This window comes from Aspergillus candidus (genome assembly GCF_002847045.1).
Source record: "Aspergillus candidus strain CBS 102.13 unplaced genomic scaffold BDW47scaffold_24, whole genome shotgun sequence".
Lineage (NCBI taxonomy): Eukaryota > Fungi > Ascomycota > Eurotiomycetes > Eurotiales > Aspergillaceae > Aspergillus > Aspergillus candidus.
The window spans coordinates 142,098-161,920 of record NW_020194029.1 but is presented as its reverse complement, the minus strand read 5'-3'; the positions used below and the strand labels follow the sequence as shown (position 1 = coordinate 161,920).

General features: G+C 49.8%; 8 protein-coding genes across 8 annotated transcripts; 5 read left to right on the top strand and 3 right to left on the bottom strand.

Moving 5' to 3' along the window:
* Positions 1-46: 46 nt before the first annotated feature.
* BDW47DRAFT_131837 (putative C6 transcription factor) lies at positions 47-2,949 on the bottom strand (the record flags this gene model as incomplete). Its single annotated transcript, XM_024817403.1, has 6 exons — positions 47-1,061; positions 1,122-1,475; positions 1,529-1,708; positions 1,789-1,940; positions 1,996-2,595; positions 2,809-2,949. The coding sequence occupies 6 exons, from the start codon at positions 2,947-2,949 to the stop codon at positions 635-637; spliced, it is 1,854 nt and encodes a 617-aa protein (XP_024671788.1). The 3' UTR covers positions 47-634.
* Positions 2,950-4,471: 1,522 nt separating this feature from the next.
* Positions 4,472-4,871, top strand: BDW47DRAFT_106323 (uncharacterized protein). Its single transcript, XM_024812745.1, has one exon. It carries the CDS (start codon positions 4,585-4,587, stop codon positions 4,840-4,842), a length of 258 nt encoding a protein of 85 aa, XP_024671787.1. The 5' UTR covers positions 4,472-4,584; the 3' UTR covers positions 4,843-4,871.
* A 1,518-nt stretch (positions 4,872-6,389) lies between these two features.
* BDW47DRAFT_131833 (general substrate transporter) lies at positions 6,390-8,050 on the top strand. Its single transcript, XM_024817402.1, has 2 exons — positions 6,390-7,660; positions 7,714-8,050. Exons 1-2 carry the CDS (start codon positions 6,405-6,407, stop codon positions 8,009-8,011), a joined length of 1,554 nt encoding a protein of 517 aa, XP_024671786.1. The 5' UTR covers positions 6,390-6,404; the 3' UTR covers positions 8,012-8,050.
* A 216-nt stretch (positions 8,051-8,266) lies between these two features.
* BDW47DRAFT_34326 (DIM1 family thioredoxin-like protein) lies at positions 8,267-9,294 on the top strand. The gene is made up of 4 exons (XM_024818792.1): positions 8,267-8,593; positions 8,700-8,727; positions 8,843-8,885; positions 8,968-9,294. The coding sequence occupies exons 1-4, from the start codon at positions 8,345-8,347 to the stop codon at positions 9,077-9,079; spliced, it is 432 nt and encodes a 143-aa protein (XP_024671785.1). The 5' UTR covers positions 8,267-8,344; the 3' UTR covers positions 9,080-9,294.
* A 695-nt stretch (positions 9,295-9,989) lies between these two features.
* BDW47DRAFT_34312 (branched-chain amino acid aminotransferase, cytosolic) lies at positions 9,990-11,680 on the top strand. The gene is made up of 3 exons (XM_024818791.1): positions 9,990-10,641; positions 10,734-11,335; positions 11,403-11,680. The coding sequence occupies exons 1-3, from the start codon at positions 10,227-10,229 to the stop codon at positions 11,580-11,582; spliced, it is 1,197 nt and encodes a 398-aa protein (XP_024671784.1). The 5' UTR covers positions 9,990-10,226; the 3' UTR covers positions 11,583-11,680.
* Positions 11,681-11,777: 97 nt separating this feature from the next.
* BDW47DRAFT_117763 (AAR2 splicing factor family protein) lies at positions 11,778-13,148 on the bottom strand (the record flags this gene model as incomplete). The annotated part of the gene is made up of 1 exon (XM_024815123.1): positions 11,778-13,148. The coding sequence occupies one exon, from the start codon at positions 13,146-13,148 to the stop codon at positions 11,778-11,780; it is 1,371 nt and encodes a 456-aa protein (XP_024671783.1).
* Positions 13,149-13,716: 568 nt separating this feature from the next.
* BDW47DRAFT_106314 (40S ribosomal protein uS11) lies at positions 13,717-14,691 on the bottom strand. The gene is made up of 4 exons (XM_024812744.1): positions 14,608-14,691; positions 14,469-14,541; positions 14,192-14,352; positions 13,717-14,127 (listed from the first exon to the last, which is right to left on the bottom strand). Exons 1-4 carry the CDS (start codon positions 14,672-14,674, stop codon positions 13,976-13,978), a joined length of 453 nt encoding a protein of 150 aa, XP_024671782.1. The 5' UTR covers positions 14,675-14,691; the 3' UTR covers positions 13,717-13,975.
* A 3,442-nt stretch (positions 14,692-18,133) lies between these two features.
* BDW47DRAFT_117761 (cytochrome and DOMON domain-containing protein) lies at positions 18,134-19,743 on the top strand (the record flags this gene model as incomplete). Its single annotated transcript, XM_024815122.1, has 3 exons — positions 18,134-18,185; positions 18,243-19,324; positions 19,708-19,743. The coding sequence occupies 3 exons, from the start codon at positions 18,134-18,136 to the stop codon at positions 19,741-19,743; spliced, it is 1,170 nt and encodes a 389-aa protein (XP_024671781.1).
* Between the last annotated feature and the right edge of the window lie 80 nt (positions 19,744-19,823).

Below are 19,823 nucleotides of genomic sequence, written 5' to 3'. Positions count from 1 at the left end.
TGTTCACCTTACCAAACTTTTTCATCCAGCACTCTTCGTTACCATCCCTAGGTAATAGTAGCAAAGTCGCTCCGATTTCAACTACCAATGTTAGTCTGTTAGGTATTTACATTCTCTAAGCAAGTCTATGATGAATGATTCCTTGGGACAACCCCGTTACTCTGTCATATTTTGCGGGCAAATCATACGCGGTTTCTCGGTCGTCTCCTTGCCCCCCATTCTGGAAAATTCATTTCTTTCTTTTCTATAGCAAGGACCTCCGTCTTATATTTCTAAGGACCATGATGCCTGCAACCACGGAGAATCCCTCACTTGCCCAGCGCTCCAGGTACCCCGAGCATCCCGGTTGCCTGCCACTTGTGAAAGCCCCTGAGGCTGTCCTCACACAGTGGTTACTCGCTTCTGGATGTTAGATATATTCTGTGGATAATGCTGATCCTAGAATCTATGCCTGCGACATTTCTCAATCGACCCTGCACCTCTCATCCACCCCTCCTCCGAAATTCCGACTGTTCAATAAGAGATAAGGAGTGCTGTATTGTCGAGGGCTACTTTCCGATCGTCGCGATTTGATAAAACCCGAAGGCCCAAGAAATGGCCAAGAGTGAGACGCACGGGGGGCACTGGCTGCCATTCACAGCCATTGGGAGGATTCCAGCTCTCGGTGATCCATCACCGCAAGAGCGTCGGATGGAAACGAGACAATCTTGCGCTGGGCAATGGCTTCGATGTTTTTGAGCATCGCTTTGGCTGGCAGATACCTTTTGCTGAATGCCACCAGAAACCGACACAGCTCGACGAAAGCTTCCTTGGATTTGTCTACATCTAAATCCGTCAGAAGGCTGATGGCACTGCTGTTCGTTGGGTCGAGAAACTGCCTCGGTATCTGCCTCAAGCTGTAAGATTCGCGGTGGATGCGGAGAAAATTAGCAATTTCCCTTGCAGCTTGGAATTGAAGCGACTGGGCTCGTTCGAACTGAGGATGATGCGATTCTCGCCTCAAGGTCATCTCATTCGACATAAAATCGAACAGCAATATCGTCATGTGGCGACACCTAATACTGAATCCACCTGTCAATGACGAGGTGCGCGATTGAGGCTTACGGGGTCGTTGCTCTTACTGCAGAAACGAAACCTGTGGAATTTGCGGTTCGTCGGGGCTCAGGACGGAAGGCAGGCCCCTGGTCCACATTCCAAGACGGGTATAAAGCGCTTCTGCCGCTCCCCACAACTCTTCAACACTCAAGTCATATGCTTTTTCAAATAACAAGTCTTGAATCTGCACATTGATTTCAGACAAATCAGCCATGCCAATCATGGTGTAATGCAGCAAAGAAGGCTTTCGTTCGTAATCCATATGGTTCGAGCGAGGATACGGTGTCCATAGAATGTTCTCGTCGGGATGGCTAGTTGGGTAGAGTCGAACCCTGGGTAAAGGAAGATCGGCGACGTTGCTTGATTCCATGGACAGCTGGCTATAGAAACAGTCAGCTATTATCTGCAGAGCATGCATATCTAGGGCTCATACGTGTTTATCGCAAAGAGTCCCCAGGTAGTAGCTGTGCTAGCTTGCAGGGCATCGTTTGACATTTGCCGCCAATTTCTATGTCTTGATCCGGGACCATGAAACAAACCGCGATCTCGTGCTAACTGCACAGCTTGTCGAAACGTGAGCCAGCACAAATTGTCTTTACCCTGCAATTTCAAACTGCGGCAAATTAGTCGTGCAAGACAACAGATAAAGCCGCGGGAAACGAAAGGATCAGATATCTGAAGCACGCCACTTACAAAAAACTCATCACTGCCAATGCCTGGATGTTCGCCAGTGAATTTTGTCCTTCCTCAGCACTCCATAATCTTTCTGCTTCTGTGAAAAAATGTTGGCCCCATGAGGTCATTTCGCCAGGGATGGCGAACACCTCCGGGAAATCGGAATATGCCTAGCAAATGTCAAAAGATGCCTTTCCGGAGTTGTTGGGGCAAAATATAACATACACATGCCAGTGCTAAGATGCTATTTACAAGGAGGGGGTTACAACATTCTGATTGAATATCACCTGATGCCATATGATTCAAAAATATGCCCTGGTCCATAATCTGCGACACTGGATGATCCCATGTGAAGTACAGAGAAATCAAATGTGAAATCAAATGGTCGTCATCTGTGACTGTGGTCCAAGGCCGAGCGAGGACCTGGAGGAGGGGCATATCACAGAGTTTCTCCACCGTGATTCGCGAGTGCGAGTCAGCACAGAGACGTTCGTGTTGAGCTATGGCATCGTCCATGTTCAACGTGCCGCCACTTCCTGGATTATCAGGACCAGCATCACCAATGTCGATGGCAGGCGCGTCAACAGCGCTGGCAATAGTGTTTAACGTAGCGCTCTGGCGTATGATATCCAGTACACGATGCATTTTATCGTTGTCTGACGACCGCAACATTTCCAGAAGTGAATGTAGCAGACCTCGATAGTATCCCAACTCCCCAAGAGTTCTTCGGGCGGCCACCTTACGTCTGAGGTCGAGGGTCTCATCGAAAACGCATTCAGCGTCCGTGTTTCGGCAAGCTTTGCAGGGGACGGGGCGTCCACTGCACTGTTATGACAAAAGATCATTAGCCGACGATTCTATGAGGCGAGCCGAAGAAAGCCAGTACACTGGTTACCACCGGTCTCGTATGAATTTCAATACAAGGGAGGGCAGTTGGATTTTCTGCGCTTCCCTCGTTTATTGGGGTGATATACGAATCGTCCCATACCCAGAAAGGGGCGAGAAAATCCAATAGCGCCTGTCCTATCTATCTCTTACCTTTCGTTTTGCCTGCTTGCATGGCAGGCAAGCCGTGGAATTTTTCCTTGGTTTCGATATGGCGGCAGATCCCTGCGAAATGGGACCGTGGGGCCCCGGTGCGAGCGGGGGAAGATACTTGTCCTGCTCTTTGGTTGTCATATTGAACAGCATCAATTTCTCAAGACCTAGGCAGGAAAAGTGCCTCACTGCCAGCCTGGCCCGTGGAGTTGCGCCTAGTTACTCCGCACTATTCCACTGAGGTGTGAGGCAAGGGATTACAATCTCGAGAGGTTGAAAACCGTGGCAGCTGAATTTCGGGCAGATGAGGATTCGTGGCGGCACCGAATACGCTGAGAATCTGCCTAATAGAATACCTCACGACGCCCGAGGGGTCGATGTTTTCGCCAGGGATCAGCACTTACCTAGATTTCGATGACTCTCTTTGAAGTTAAAGAAGCTTGTCATCTCTCATTCACCTAACGGAGAGCCTCGCTAACCGGTGGCCGGATCGCAAAGTCTTCGACTTCGGGGGTGGGCTCGAATGCAAATTTTCGAAGGCGGGCAAAAGGTTTCAAGGCGGACGATCAAAACAACCACCACCAACAGGACTATTATTTCGACTGCGGGTAAGACAGCCGCAGTTCAAGAATCGTCGGGGCAGACGGAAAAACTCAGTCAGATACTACAAGACCCCTTTCTCTCAAAAGGATCTTGGACCACAATAAATATATCAATCGGAGGATCAAGATGAACGGTTACAAAGGGAGGAATGAATAAATTTAAGGGGTAAAAAAAAAAAAAGGGAAAAGCAATCTGAAAATCTACTAAGATTCGTGACGATAGGTTAAACAGTCATGAGCTTTGAGCAGCAGACAGGCATTAAGACCGGCTTTGGCTAGGTTCTTGGCCACTGGAATTGAACACAAAGGCGTCCCAGTGGATGGATATGTTTCTGGCGAGTCGATGTACCTCGATTCGGGTTGATGGGTCGATCCAAAGTTGTCGGATGTCGGCTCCTGCGCGTCTGCCTCTGTCATCATGTTTCGCTGGCTCTTTCTTCCGTCCCCTCCTTTCTCCATCGCTCCCGATCGTTTGGCCACTGGGTTAACGTACTTGGTCGCATCTACAGACTTTGAGGGATACAAGCTTCAGCTCTTCCTGTGCTGATATAAGGTGGAGTATCGATGGTCTGTTACTGTTACCTGCTGACAATACATCAAAGCTCACTGACTCACTACGAGATGTCTAACTAATTGGCAAGTGGAATTATTGGTCAAGGTAGGAGGTAAGATTGCGCGTCGAAACCGATACTTGCTTTGGGTCTCATGGAAGGACGCCTCGCATTGGCAGATTTTTTTTTTCCAGCGTTTTAGGAACGGCATTTGGAAGTCAACCACCAGAGCGGTGGATTCCAGGGCCAAGAAAATTCCAAGTCAAATATACACCAAGAAAGGAAAAAGGAAGAGAAGCTCATGCGAGGAAAAAGAAAGGAACCCAAACTCAATAGGCGGAAGAGATCGCCGGGAGCCAAACAATGGAATGCTTGCGGGCATCTACTCAGCGGCCGGTCCACCTGGTACTGTAAGAAGACATTACTTCCAATCCCTATGGATCTGCTCGATCTTACATCAATCCATTTGGACATGCTTATTAACAATGGGTGTCTTATCCGGTTCCAATTGGCAGCTACAAAGCGATTCATAACTTGTCAACACCCAATAGGCGAAACCCCCGCATCCACTATCCATCTAGAAGCAAGAACTGGTTTACTTAAAGTGTATCGGATGTAAGCTCATGGGAAGTAGCCCCGTCTGGCTTTCCAGTGGTTGCTGGTGGATCTTCCTGACAGTGGTAACGTCATCTATTCATAGCTTACGTTTCGCCCAAAGCCACCATGCTGTGGTCGGCAGCCATGGATGGATAGAAGTCAAGTCGGTGGTGTGGCCACATCCGTCATCTCTCTCCAATCATGGTGGACGCAATTTATGGGCTGGGAAAGTTCAATGGACAGCCATCCATGAAGCTGCGGTGGAACAGAATCTCATTCTCTGATTGGTAGCTCGCCCCGTGCGGGCTTACCCACTAAGTCAATATGGGCCGTGATGGTTTGTGGGAGGTTTTTTCCGAACCATCCATTGATATCATGGGGGATAAATCCGCAGCGATATGGCTATGGATCAGGTACCCAGTTACTTGTTCTGGAGTTGGTACCAATTACAGGGGTCCTTGGAGTGGGTCAGATGCTTCAAGAAGCAGGCAAAGGCAGCAAATGCGCCTTGCATCTGGAGATAGCCTAAGTTTTAATGAAGACTACTGCATCTATCCTACGCCCCTGCTGACAGGTTGCTGGCCCGTGACGTAAGGACTGTCTTACTACTTTCTACATTGTTTTTTTTCGATGCAGTCTCCGTACATACCTACATAGTTACTCTGGGGGTGAATTGTCCATCATTTCGCGTCAGCCAATCACACCAAGACAGAAAAAAGACGCAAGCTGAGGTACATACGGATGATAGACGACGGATCACCCGGAGGTTGGTATTTATGTAGTCCCTTAATAGGTATAAAAAACATTGAAAGCATCTACAAAGACCAACTTGATTGGTTTAACAACTTTCCTTTACTCCCAGATATGGAAGATATTGAACTTAGAGTTACTAACCCGCCAAGTCCATGGTTGAATCGGAATAGTAACTGTTAGCAAGAGTTATCTTGACAATTCGACCAAACACTGATTGGCAAGTGGTAGGGTCATGATATCCAACCGTAACCAACAGCTTCACCTACCATCATTTATAAGTAACGACCCTGCACATCCCGTCTAAATTCGGCCGAGTGGGCACAGGGGGAGCGGAATCGGGATCCATAATACGGATTGCGGTTCCCGTACTATTATGGATCCCGATTCCGCTCCCCGGGCTGTCATTTACGGCGCAGCCCGCGTCGGTTCCTTGCGGACAATGTCCGAGTGAAATGGTTATTTGGATTTAACGTAAATCCAACGGATAGCGTCGAACCTTGATGTATAAACCAGATGGCTCTTGGTTTTTTTTTTTTTTTTTTTTTTTTTCTTTTTTTCTATCTTTTCTGTGCTTAAGTATGGGGCGAGATAGCCGCAATGGCTTATGAGCTGGTGATTTTGTAGAACTTAACGGCATGAAGTCAAGGTCTTCATTCTTCTCATTCCATTTCATTTCTCTTTTCCTAAGTTTGTACAGTCTTTCTAGTGGTTTACCGATAGTCTCAACTTGGGCTATGCCCATCGGCCCGTAGACATCAGCACGGTACTGCGGAGTATACACCTGCGGAATCATTCCATTCGGCTACGTGATGAGTATCCGAGCATAGTGGATCCTGCCCCCGATATCCAAACGAAGTCGGTAATAGCGTAGGGCTGCTCTCATCCCCACACAAAATGTCGGGGTATCTAGAGGAGAATTGCGGGGATATGTTTGAATTCGGGGTCCTGATTCAAAATCGACGCTACTGGATTTTTGCGCCTTGCTCGGAGGGCTGGCCTATATAAAGCATGCACACTCGACAAGCAACGATCAGGATTTTCTTGTTAAACCTTGTCTTACACTAATAGCTCTATTCCTCCGCGACCCTGCACCATGTTTCTACAGGGGAGGCCTCTCCGTTTGGCGCAGACCATGCTGGTCGTGTTTCCCAGCTTTATGCTCTTCGGCTACAATCAAGTCAACGTCGGCGGTCTATTATCGTTCAAGAACTGGACCCAGACATTCCCGGAAATCGATACTTCGACCACCACAGAGAGCGCGACTTCCTACAGCTCTGTGATTCAGGGCGTCTACGTGTCTTGCTTCACATTGGGTGCGCTGGTGGGGGCCCTCTCTTGCTCCGCCATCGGGGACTGGCTCGGCCGTCGCAAGACCATCTTCATCGGGGGTCTTCTCACTCTCATCGGGGAGATCATATCCTGCACTTCGTTCAGTCTGGCCCAGTTAATCGTGGGCCGTATCATTATCGGGACGGGCGTGGGCATTTTGAGCACCATTGTCCCCGTGTGGCAGTCTGAGTGTTCCCCGGCGATTAACCGCGGAAAGCATGTCGTCGTCGATGGCATCTTCATCACCGGTGGTTATGCGCTGACCACATGGGTCAACTTCGGGTTCTCCCAGATTGAGACATCTTCCGTCTCATGGCGAATCCCCTTGGCGATTCCTTGTGCCTTCTCCCTCGTCCTCGTGACCTCGATCTTTTTCTTCCCGGAATCGCCTCGCTGGCTTGTGGGCGTCGGCCGCCGCGAGAAAGCCGCCTGCGCCCTGGGCCAAACCAAAAACCGTGCCGCCGACGACCCGGAAATCCGACAGGAGGTAGCAGCCATCGAACTCTCTCTGGAAGAGACTGCGGGCAGCGCCGCTACAGCGCGGGATATATTCACCATGAAAGACGGCAAGCTCTTCTACCGCTTCATGCTGTGTATGGGCCTCCAGTTCTTCATCCACATGACAGGCGCGAACGTGATCTCCACGTACGTGACGACGATTTTCCAGCAAGACCTGGGGCTTTCGCACGATCTCTCGCGCATTCTAGCGGCCTGCGCACTGACGTGGAAGTTCATGGCTTCCTTCATCTCGTTCTTCACGATCGATCGGTTCGGGCGCCGGAAACTGTTCATATTCACGGGGGTCGGTCTGACCTTGTGCATGATGGGTCTGGCCATTACCAACAGCTTCCCGAATACGAACAAACCTGCGTCGGTGTTCAGTGTGATTTTTATCTTCATGTACAACTTCTTCTTCCCCATTGGCTTCCTAGGAACGTCCTTCCTCTACTGCACTGAGGTTGCCCCCGTCCGGCTCCGTGTGGCCACGACGTCCATCTCGACTGCCAATCATTGGCTATGGTATGCATTCTGCGGCCGCTCCAGTTTCACAATCGTTTGGCTAACATGAATAGGAATTTCGTCGTGCAAATGATCACGCCGGTCGCGCTCGCCAGTATTGGGTATCAGTACTATATTGTGTATACCCTGATTGCGTTTTGCTTCCCTATCATCGCATTCCTGTTCTACCCTGAGACCATGGGTCAGAGTCTGGAAAACCTGGAGCAGCTCTTCCAGCGCGATTTGCCGGTGTTTGAAACAGTGAGGCTGGCCAATAACATGGTGAAATCCCCAGAACTGCTGCACATGATTGACGAGGATGTCAAGGCCAAGGCCAAGGAGATTGAGGTTGCGGAAAAGCATGATGCTTAGGGTGAGTATAAGATAGCAGATGGTGCAAGCATGTTAAATAGAATTTGGGTAGACACTAGAAGGAGATATCAAAGAGAGATGGATCGAACTGAATGGTTCATTCAAGGTTATGGAAATACTTCAGAGCCAGCAGTAGAACGGAAGAAACATGTAGAAAGTTGAAAGGCGTGAATAATCAAATACTTTCTGCCTCAGGCAAACACAAGCAAGCTACCCCATCCTCGGCGTTGCGACCGCCGCCACAAAAACCCAGCGAGTCACTTCTCACCCCACCACGCGCCAGCTAGCCCACGTCCGTTCGTTCTTCTCCATCCGGTAGATCAGCACATCAAGATGGGCTCTATCGTTCTTCCGCACCTGCACACCGCGTGGCACACGGACCAGGCGATTCTCAGCGAGAGCGAGCGCCTGGTCGTCATCCGGTTTGGCAAGGATGGCCACCCGGACTGCCTGCGGCAGGACGACGTGCTGGCCAAGGTTGCTGAGAAGGTTAAGTCGTTCGCTGTGATCTATCTGTGTGATATTGATGAGGTGCCGGATTTTAACTCGATGTATGAGCTTTATGATCCGATGACGATTATGGTATGTCTTTTCTTTTTGGCTCTAGGTGTATCAAATAGCTGTCAAATAGCTGGAGTCTCTGCGGTTGAAGAATATCTTGCTAATCTGGTTCTGTTTTGCTTTGCAGTTCTTCTTTCGCAATAAACACATGATGTGTATGTGTTCCCACCCTTCTCCCTTCCCTGGACGCTCCCCCCCGCGTTGCGACTCTCCTCGTTTCTATCTATCTCTCATAACTCGTCAACCGACTAACATTCCGTGTCTCCATAGGTGATTTTGGAACGGGTAACAATAACAAGTTAAATTGGTTACTGTGAGTGATACCTCCCCTCGTTACCTGCCTATCTTCCACTGGTCCCACACGAACAACATACCAATAATCATTCCTCAAACAGAGAAGACAAACAAGAACTCATCGACATCATCGAGACGATCTACCGGGGCGCGAAGAAAGGCCGTGGTTTGGTGGTCAGTCCCAAAGACTACTCCACCCGGTACAGGTACTAGCATATATCTTTGGTTGAGTGGGTTGGAGAAATGGTCTCGCATGTCCATGTACATATGCGGTCCGGGATTTTTATGATGACGAGGTCTAATGCGATACAATTATGATTATGTGTGGGAATACCAACTCTGTCTCGTGCTTATGTGTGTTTGGGAAGGATGGTGTGGTGTAGGCAGGCCGGTGCCCTGGTATGGATTCTAATCTGGGCTTGGATCTGAATAATATGCGGACCAATTAAGTCTGGGTTTTATATTGATTCCTGGCGGCTGAGTTTCTAGTAAGCAGTGATCGGCGCAGGGTTTAGGTCTGCATCAGTGATACTGCGTCTTCGTGTCACTGCGGTTGTTCTGCAGTTGATGTGACGGAGAAAGATAGTATGCTGCATTCGAATAGCCCAAGAATCACAGGGTGTACTAGATATTGCAGTGCCACTGTCCATTCTGCGACAAAAAACGGTACCAGCAAAAGATAAGAAAGAACCAGACCTGTGGATAGAAGAAAGTAAGTCAGAGAAAGCGCGGTTATCATCGGTGCCCCGCCGATAATGACATGAAAGGCGGTGGGGCGATAGCTAGTAGTGGCTCTCTTTTTTGAACAGCCCAGAACGGCAGAATGTCAATTCCGCAATGAGGCTGGACAATGTGTGGATAGAGGACTAGCATGCCAGGGCCTTTTCCAGCAGGGACATCCTTGATCAGAACGTGATTATCCAATTTCCCTTGAAAAGAAAAACAAAAGGATTAGGAGTATTCTCCATGGGGACATCGCTCGGATATCAATGGCGCAAAGTCCCACCGAGTGAAACCCGCTCCGGGGACGGAAAACTTTTTTTTATTCGCCCCTCAACCGGGGACATAGAGCCACATCGTAGTTCTTTGGATCAAGCCGTAGGAACGGGTCAATCGGCAGGGGCGGCATTATTGGGTCCCAGTACTCCATATATAACCGCGTTGTTCTCCTTGTAATTTGTCTTTGGTCCTTTTTTTTCTTCTGTAATTTGTTTCTCTGTCGGTAGACTTTTGTGACTCATAAGACTCAGCGGCATCGGAGCCAATTGACCGGAGCTACTTATACGGAAATATCCCAGTTGCACGCCGCATCGGTCGATTTTATTCAATCCCAACACACCAAAAAAAAATACACATCAAAATGGGCTCCGTCGCGCCGTCTCTCGCCGAGCTGGATGGCTCCAACATCAATGTCACCCGGTCGACCAATCTCCGCGAGATTCCTCAGCCCGGCTCGCCCGAGGAATCAAGCCACTCGTACTGTACGGACCACATGGTCACTGCGCGGTGGACCGCCGAGAAGGGCTGGGAGACCCCCGAGGTCAAGCCGTATCAGAACCTGAGCATCCCGCCGACGGCGTCGTGCCTGCACTATGCCACCGAGTGCTTCGAGGGCATGAAGGCCTACCGCGGCTATGACGGCAAGCTGCGCCTGTTCCGCCCCGACTGCAATGGAGAGAGACTGGTCATGAGCTCCAAGAGGACATCCCTGCCCGGTTTTGCGTATGGGGAGCTGAAGCGCCTCATTGGCAAGATGCTGCAGATTGATGGACCCCGTAGGTAGCCCCAATTCGCATATTCAGTGCTGAACAGTTGAACGGAGAGTGAGAGAGGAAAATCAAGACTAACACGGTTATTTGCGCAATAGGATGGCTCCCCAAGAACCAGCCCGGTCGATTCCTCTACATCCGCCCTACTATGATCGGCAGCGGCACCCAGATGGGCATCCAGACGCCCAAGGAGGCCCTCCTCTTCATCGTCGCCGTGCCCTGGCCCGACCCGTCCCAGAAGCCCGTGGCCCCCAACGCCAAGCCCGGCCTGAAGCTGCTGGCCTCGCAGCCGGATGCGATCCGCGCCTGGCCCGGCGGATTCGGGTACGCCAAGCTGGGCGCCAACTACGGGCCCTCGCTCGAGGCCCACGGCAAGGCTCAGGCTCTGGGCTTCGACCAGGTGTTGTGGCTGTTTGGTGAGAAGCGCCTGGTCACCGAGGCCGGCGCCAGCAACTTCCTCATTGTCTGGAAGAACAAGGAGACCGGCAAGCTGGAGCTGATCACCGCGCCGTTGGAGGATCAGCTGATTCTCGCGGGTATCACCCGCCGGAGTGTCCTTGAGCTGGCTCGCACTCGGCTGGTGGCGCCTGTTGGTAACCTGGCCCCTATCGAGGTGGTCGAGCGCAATTTCACCATCGGTGAGGTGGAGGAGGCGTGGAAGGAGGGCCGCATTGTTGAGGCCTTCGTTTGCGGTACTGCTGTGAGTTTTTCCCCTTTATGAATATAGAAGTCGTGGTTTTTAGGATCGGACATACTAACAGAATCAGTTCTTCGTGACCCCCGTCAGACTTATCCGGAATGGCGATGTGGATATGGACATGCTGGAAGCCGGTGCTGCTCAGGCTGGATATGCTGCCCAGATCAAGTCGTGGCTCGAGGCTGTCATGTACGGCAAGGACGGCCAGGAGAACCACAAGTGGGGTTATGTGATTGAGGAGGAGTGCTAAATCTAACGAGGGTGTAAGACGAGTGATATTAATAGATACCAAGCTGGGTTTAGAGGGATCTAATCAGCAAATAGATATATAACCAAAATAGATGGTCAAAACCCTACATCGAACTGGGAACAGTATATATCGGTTCATTCAATCATATGCTTTTGTTATCTTTATTCAGGTAGAGTAAATACTTGAGCCACTTAGTTAGCTCTGTGCGTCTGTGGTCTCTTCTAAATCCACCACGAGAGGAGCATACTCTCCGGTCTCGTCATCTTCATCATCCTCGTTCATGTCCAATTCCACCTCCTCCCCATCTTCCAGTTGGACGATTCCTTTCCGGACAAACGCAACCCGGTTCAGCTCCCAGTCGTACTCATTCTTGACCCATGCCTCGAGCCTCTCGAACTCAGCCTTGACCGCAGGGCTGACGCCGTCTAGAATCTCGTACAAGGATATCCGGAACTTCATAAGTAGCTTCCGAAGAAACTTGCCCCCTTCTTCCCCGTCAAGGTCGAAAAGTCCACCATCGACGTCGTCGGACCGTTTAAGCTGGAGCAAAAGCAGGCGGAGCACATCCCGCACAAAGACCTCCCGGTCTTTGATAGCACTCTGACAGGTCAAGATCAACTCAAGCAGCCTCTTCCACTGCTGGAGACACGAGTAGTTCATCAGGGTCAAGACCATCAGGAAAGTGAACTGCAATTCGCCTAGCACCTGCGCTTCTCCGGTCCTGGCACCTCCACCGTCCTTCTCAGACAGCCGATCGATAAGATCTCCCAGAGCCCAGGACCGGTCCTGAGCGCCTTCAGTTCTCTCTCGTCCAACCGCTCCCTCCCTCCACGTCTTTTTCAAGTCAACCGGAAGAAGCGAAAGCACACTTTCCTCCCTCTCGATCGTCTCCGCCAGACCATCAGAGGCCTGCGCCGAATCCACAAGCCCCGAGAGATCATCACTGTCCTGCCGCGCCGTACTAGCCGAAGTCAGCATCCAGCGCGGCTGACCATTGACATCCAACTGAGCATCCCCGATAATCCGCGCCAACACCTCTGGCGACAACCTATCCGTCAAACCATACCAATCATCTCTCCCCTCCTCCTCATTCGCTTCATCTCTAGCCTGCGATCTCTGCGCCTCCGGCGCCCGCCGCCCCGGGCCATGATCCCGCGCTAACACTGACGACAGCGGAACGCGACTGCGGTACCGAAACAGGCCACCCGCCTGCCAGACGGCGCCCAGGTTCGCCCTGTACCGCATCGCCTCCTGCCTATCTGCGTCGGTTGCGGCGGTCATCGGCGCCAGCGATTCGGTGTTCGTGTCCCATTTCCAGATCAGCACTTCTGGCCCCACGTTTGGCGAGATGACTGTGCCGTCGAGGCCCTCGCTTTCGCCGACGTGGAACCACCAGCCGCATCTTAATGACAGGCTCTCTGTTGTGCCTGTGTATAGGAAGTGCCATCCGGGTGGCAGATCGCGGATGCCGTGGAAGTTGGGGGTCGAGGCGAAGGTTATGAGGTCGATGCCGACGAGGGTCTTTGGTGGGAGGTGGGGGAGAAGGATCGTGGGGGAGGGTGACATCGACGACATGGCGACTATTTCTACGGTAGCAGAAGCGGGCGTCTGATCGTAGTAGTCGACTATGTTGACGGTTGGCGAGGACTTCTCTAGACCATTTGGGATTGGAGATAGGGTTTCCGATCGATCCTGACGTCAATGCTTGATGCGAGCGTGGATGTTGGGGGCGGTACTCGGCATCCGCTGAGGATAGTTGCCCTCGATTGCGTGAGTGGGATTAGGATACGTTATAGGTGAAATAGACAAGAATATGAACGAAGTAGAAGGAGATGTCGGTGTTGTCAGAGTTTTGTAGTTGATGAGCTACATCGCGGGGCGGCTCGCTATCACTATCTGTACCGAATCGATATCAGTCGCCCAAAAAATCGGAAAATTATATATATAGCGTCTGGCAGCGACAGAATTTCGCAGTAATATGATTATATATCTATTATCAATGTTCAATAGCACGTAAGTCACCCCGCTATCAGATAATTGTTTATCGTTTTACGAGTCGGTAGACTACGAGTGGTCACTCCTACTTGACCCAATTCTGCGACCATTAACAAGCAAGTCAATTACAGGATTACAATTGATAGAAAAAAAATCCCCAGCATGGGTATATATTGACCAGCGTAGTTACACTAACTGCACTACCAACCCCCAACACTGAGCGTAAAATCTTTTTTTCTTGGGCAAGGAAAAAATTGAAGACCAGGCGATAAAGGCCGTTCTCCGCGTTTATTCCATCCACATCCGCAGGCTGAGGACCATACGGACAGCCTCCATACCAGCCACGCAAGCCCCCATAAGGGTGCGTATACTTGGAGAGAGAGCACGTTCGCACATATCTACAGACGGCGACCACGGCGACCACCCTTGCGACGGGTAGAGTCGGAGGGGGTGGGGGTCACGTCCTCGATACGGCCGATTCTCATGCCGGCACGGGCCAGGGCACGGAGAGCGGACTGGGCACCGGGACCGGGGGTCTTGGTGCCGTTACCTGTGGAAAGTAGTATTAGTATCTATCGTTCTCTGTTCTCTTGACTGATTCGATTTGCACATACCACCAGTGGCACGGATCTTGATGTGCAGAGCGTTGATGCCGAGCTCCTTGCAGCGAGCGGCAACGTCCTGGGCAGCCAACATGGCAGCGTAGGGCGAGGACTCGTCACGGTCAGCCTTGACCTTCATACCACCGGTGACACGGGTGATGGTTTCGCGACCACTGTTCAACCAAAATTCGTCAGCCATCTATTCTTCTGTATTTCGTGATGACCTCAGACTTCCGACCGAGCAGAACAAGCATCGAGTTCGTGAAGCGAGGAAGTTCAATTGACGCACCTCAGATCGGTAACGTGGACGAAGGTATCGTTGAAGGAGGCGAAGATGCGGGCAACGCCGAAAACGAGCTTGCCTGTCAACCATTATTCGTTAGATATGCGCGACAATCGCAAATGGGCTTCAATTTTGTTGTACATACCATCTCCGGCCAGAGGACCGAGAGAGACGTTCTCCTTGGCGGCGGCAGGGGCTTTCTTGGGAGGCATTGTGCTGGGTTGTCGTGGAATGGAATATGGAGAAAGGAAAGGAAGAAAATGACTTCTGCCCGTGAGACTTGGATAGAAAATTGGTGGTGTGTGCCCTATCCACCGTCTGGCCGCTGATTGGCCCAGATTGGCCCATGCCGGATTCAAGCGAACTTGGCTGTGGCCTCAGGAAGCAATGCACAACTGTCTTAGTAATCATTTCCAACCGCTCTAGTAACCATACCATATGAACTTGATGAACTACATCCATGAAGAACACTGCACGACCAATGTTTCAGTCAGCAAGGTCTATGAATCTAAATTGCGATTTACTATAACAATGATCTAGAATCATGTATTAATAGGTCTATACAGCGTGCATCTACACCTCGTTTGGACAACTGCCTAAAAGTCATAAACACTAAGTACCAGCAGTACTACCAGACTCCATAGATCCAATAGATCCAATGATAGCACTAACATTGAGGTCTGTACTCGCCAACAATTATTCCCCTGATCTGCAGTATGTAATTCGAGCTATAATACAAGGACACAGGTAGGGATATAGAGAAGCCAAGAAATTGACTGACTTCTCTCGGGCTGCGACACCTTTTCTAGACAGGGCATGGGGCCAGCAACCTATTGTAAAATACCTCAGTATGAGAAGACATACGCCGCACGCTGCATATGTCACTCATTGACAAGGAGGATCTCGAGACCATGTCAGCCTTTGTTTTGGTTCTCATCACACTCCCAACCGAGCGGAATCGCGTCTTCATTACTATGAGACACCGACCCATCATGAAATAATATGTTTGGAGATGGCTGAGACAGATCTGAAGCATAGTGAAACGATGTGAGGAGCACACTTAGAAGAGGCGAAGAGTCCTCGAAGCCACATACAACGACTTCGTAGTAGGATCAATAGCTAGGTCGCCCATAGAAATATGATCTCTCATATACTCTCTAGTTCGCTGGTCACAGAAGAGCGCTAAATGTTTGGGGAAGCACCATATACTGCGCTAAAACCCCCTTCTGGGGCTCAAACTGGTCTGGTCTGTATTGGATTGGATCCTAGCCAATGGAGCATCCTGCGAGCTGCCGTTGAAGGCCAGAGAGTAACAGGAGAAGTGATCATGGCTTGATAGACTTGGGGATAATCCTTGAGGTTCCTTCAGACCGCATACTGGAGTCTTTCTACGCTACCACAAATACGGTTGGCAGGCTAGAATCATAATAGGCAATCTACTTACTCTGTACTCTGCTCTCTTTCCGAGACGCAGGTGCTACCTTGAAGAGTTCAGAAATAGCTCTGCATCGAAGGAAATCGGTTATATCCGTCAGAAGTCTTTCAAATTGGGATGCTACTGGCGTATTCGGCAGGATTTTTTCATGGTCAGGGCCAAATTTCATATCAGGGAAGTAGAACCAGGGGTTCTGGTGGTACTTTCAGTCTCTTCATTCCCCTGTGGCATACCCATACTTCATAGTATTGTTCTCCGTTTTGCCCGCATAATTGACTAATGTGCTAATTTCCTCGCTCAAGACCGGATGTCACACTCAGTCCATATAGAGACAATGTATAGAATAGGGGACCCATGTTGACGGATGATACAGCACATGGTGACTACCTATCACCATAGAAATAATGAACGAGGGAGCAGTTGGGAAAGCATGAACGAAAAACCCACATCATGAAGATCATTGATAAAGCCAACAATGTGGAACCACTGTTCGGCACAGGCTTAGAACCGAACATCTGACTATACGTCTTCGGACCGTATAAAGGCGAGTAGCACAAAAACCAGAGTCGTGCGGAAAGAGATACCATTGGTGTATTTGGAAAATGGGGATCCACTATTAAAACATGGATGTGGGTGGTGGTCAATAGGATGGCCATTTAGATTGGCGAGTCATGATACTTCCCGAGATCCGATGGCTTGGCCTGAATCAGCGCACATTTTGGCAAATACGCTGTACGATGGACGCTAAGGATCATTTAGGTCCCTAGACTATAGGTATGGGTTTAGTAGTCCTGCTTTAGCGAGGGGCATGTAAAGAACCTACCAGGATGATCCTTTGAGATCTCCAGTCAATGTCTCCAGTCAAGTAAACTCTTAAGTAAAAGAAAAAACAGAAGGCCTCTGTGGGTCGAGAAAGCAAGAGGCAAAACTGTAGGAGCAAAGCAAAAGGATCAAGTCACCAGAAGAGAGGTACCATTACGTGTTGGTTAACCTAAAATTGGGGTACTAATTAAATTTATTTTTACTTTAGTCGCCTGCGCAATCTGATTGATTAGCACCAAACGACTTGGCGCGGTTGACATCTTCTAGCGGCTGTGGGCTCCGTTTCCACTCCTTCCCTTGCACTACGACTTGATATCGGTGTGCGAGGTTGATGATAATGGCCAGTGTCACTTACTCGCTATCTTCCTGTGCTTCAATTTGGCTTCACTGCCTAATGTACTAGGTTCTAGGCTTTCCCTGCTCCTACTGCTTGGCTGTTCCAGACTCCCAGCCGAGTTGAAACCGCAGACCATGTTGACCAATCCACTGTTTAGATGTCCCTCGGTGTTCCACTAGACCCAAGAAATGATTGACAGTTGGAGAGGAGCTTTAATTAAAAGTGGAAAGACACTCGAATATTTTCACTATGAATGATCTGAAATATCAATTGAGCTTTAGGTACCCGTTTGCCTGGCAGCGGAGTACCTATCCATCTATCTATCCGGCCCAACGCCCATCACTTTGACCATTTTTGTCTTCTTCGTGGGGCTACTGGATTTGACTTATCCCACACTTTTTCGATCAGTGACTGGGGTCCCAGGTGCTTGACGAGCTTGACGGTCATTCTCTGTTCTCTTTAGCACCTTCTGGGCCGGCCTTGTGGCTTGTGCTGTCAGCCGTCAATCGCTGACCTTCTCCACGAACGAGTGATCTTCAGTGTCCTCGTTACTGAGTTTGCCATGCAGATCCACCGTATGGCTTATATGGAAACAGTATACCCAGCACAATGATGCGCAATTAAAGACCTATGTTATGAGTATGTATAAACCCTACTCCAGGCACTTTTTCACGCCCTTCACCTCAAACCGTCATGCGCGCTTTCAACGTTGATATATCTCGGTCGAACAATGTCACTCTCACCCAACATGACAGTCTCGCCCTGAGATGTCTATATGACACCGGCTTCGTTTGATTAAGGGCGTTATTCCTACTGCAAGCCACGCCAGCACTTTTTATCAGCTAACATCGGCTAGATGGACTTTTTCACTGACTTCTGTACCCGTGACACATGTATTGACATACTTGGCATTTCTTTACCAAACCACCGACGATTCAGCGCATATAACGAAGTTGTCCAAGACTTTGCGTTATATACACTTACATACACGTCAAGCCACATGCCATTCTTTCCTCTCTAGGGATCGAAATTTCTTTCGAGCAACTGGGATCCTCGGGGCAACATAACATTGTCACGATGATGGGTTGGTATCTCCTTCTATCTGTTGCATTCTGCTATCTGGGAATAGGTATGTTGTACACATGATATGATCTGGATCCTTATACTGATCACGGGATATGTTTAGTTCCTTCCGCACTGGCACAAATCATCAACTATACCCCTTCAGCAGGCGGAGGCGTGTCATATGGTATCAATATTCCAAGCTCAACTTTTCAGTTGGGATCTGGCCCCATTTTCTTCCAGTTACAGGCGCCCGCGGATTTGAAATGGGCGGCCCTAGGTCTCGGCAACCAGATGACCGACGGGCAACTTTTCGTCATATACTCTGCTTCTGACACGAATGTGACACTTTCACCTCGGAGAGCGAACACTCACGTTGCGCCTACCTATGATCCAACTATACGGGCTTTTCTCCTCGAAGGGTCTGGCGTCTACAATGGCTTACTGACGGCGAACGTGCGATGTGATAACTGCACTACCTTGGGCAATGGCAAGAATATACTGAGTAACCGTAGCTCTTGGGTGTGGGCTGTGGCTCATGGGCCCCAGTTGGTATCCAGCAACGTTTCGGAAACCATATACCAGCATGACTGGCATGGTATCTTCACGTTCGACTTGAAAAAAGCTGTTGGGGGTGACTCTTCGAACCCATTCTTTCACTCTTCGCCGCCCTTCGCCCGCCTTACTCTCAATCCAGAACAGCAACAGATAAGCGACACCCTTCTACACAAAAAGCGGATCGCTCATGGTGTTATGACGTCGGTTGCTTTCGTCCTTCTTTTCCCTAATTTCGGACTTCTTCTCCATATTATTCCAACCCGTTACACTGTCGCCTGGATCCATGCCCCTCTGCAGATGTTTGCGGTACTTTTAGCCTTGGCTGGGTTTATGTTTGGAGTCTCCGTTTCAAAGGATCTCCAAGACCTTGCAGGCTACCACCCTATCCTTGGATATCTTTCAATTGGCGGCGTTGTCATCATCCAGCCGATACTTGGGATCATTCAGCACGTCAAGTTTCGTCGAAGCCGCGAGAAAACTCTCTATGGCGTCTCACATCGTTGGCTTGGGCGCTTTCTCTGCGCTTTTGGCATTGTCAACGGAGGAATAGGCTTCCATTATGCGCAGGCAAAGAATCCGGATATCCCATTGGCCTCACCAATTGTGTATGCCATCATCTGCGCTCTGGTGGGGGCTATATATGTCCTTGTGCTGCTATGGAGCAAACAAAGGGCTTGCTTCGGGCCTCGAACAAGCTACCGATACGGATTCTTGAGGTCTAAAAAGCCGGAAGTCATAGAGCGGCCAGTGGCGAGTGGAGAATTCGACAAACAAGTTATTGTTCAAGAGGTGAACATTGCCAAAAGGAAAGACTTTCTTGGCATGACAGCAATACAGGATACTACAAACGCTGGCTCAGTTCTTTGATTTGTGTATATAGTTTTATATATTGGATATTTTTCTCTCCATCTTCTTGTAGCCCAAGTTGTTTCTCAACCTCTTTCCACATAATATTCACATGCCTGTCTAGTATTCACTAATGCCTTTGACTTTCCATCTAATGTTCGTACTGTGTACGTATCGTCCGGCAGTGGCTGGCAGTGGCTCGGTATGGCGTGGCGGCCTGAGGCCACAAGCCATGCATTGTTAGTCAGCCAATACTGGCCGAGAGATCAAACGATCGATCGATCAAGGCTCAAACTACCGG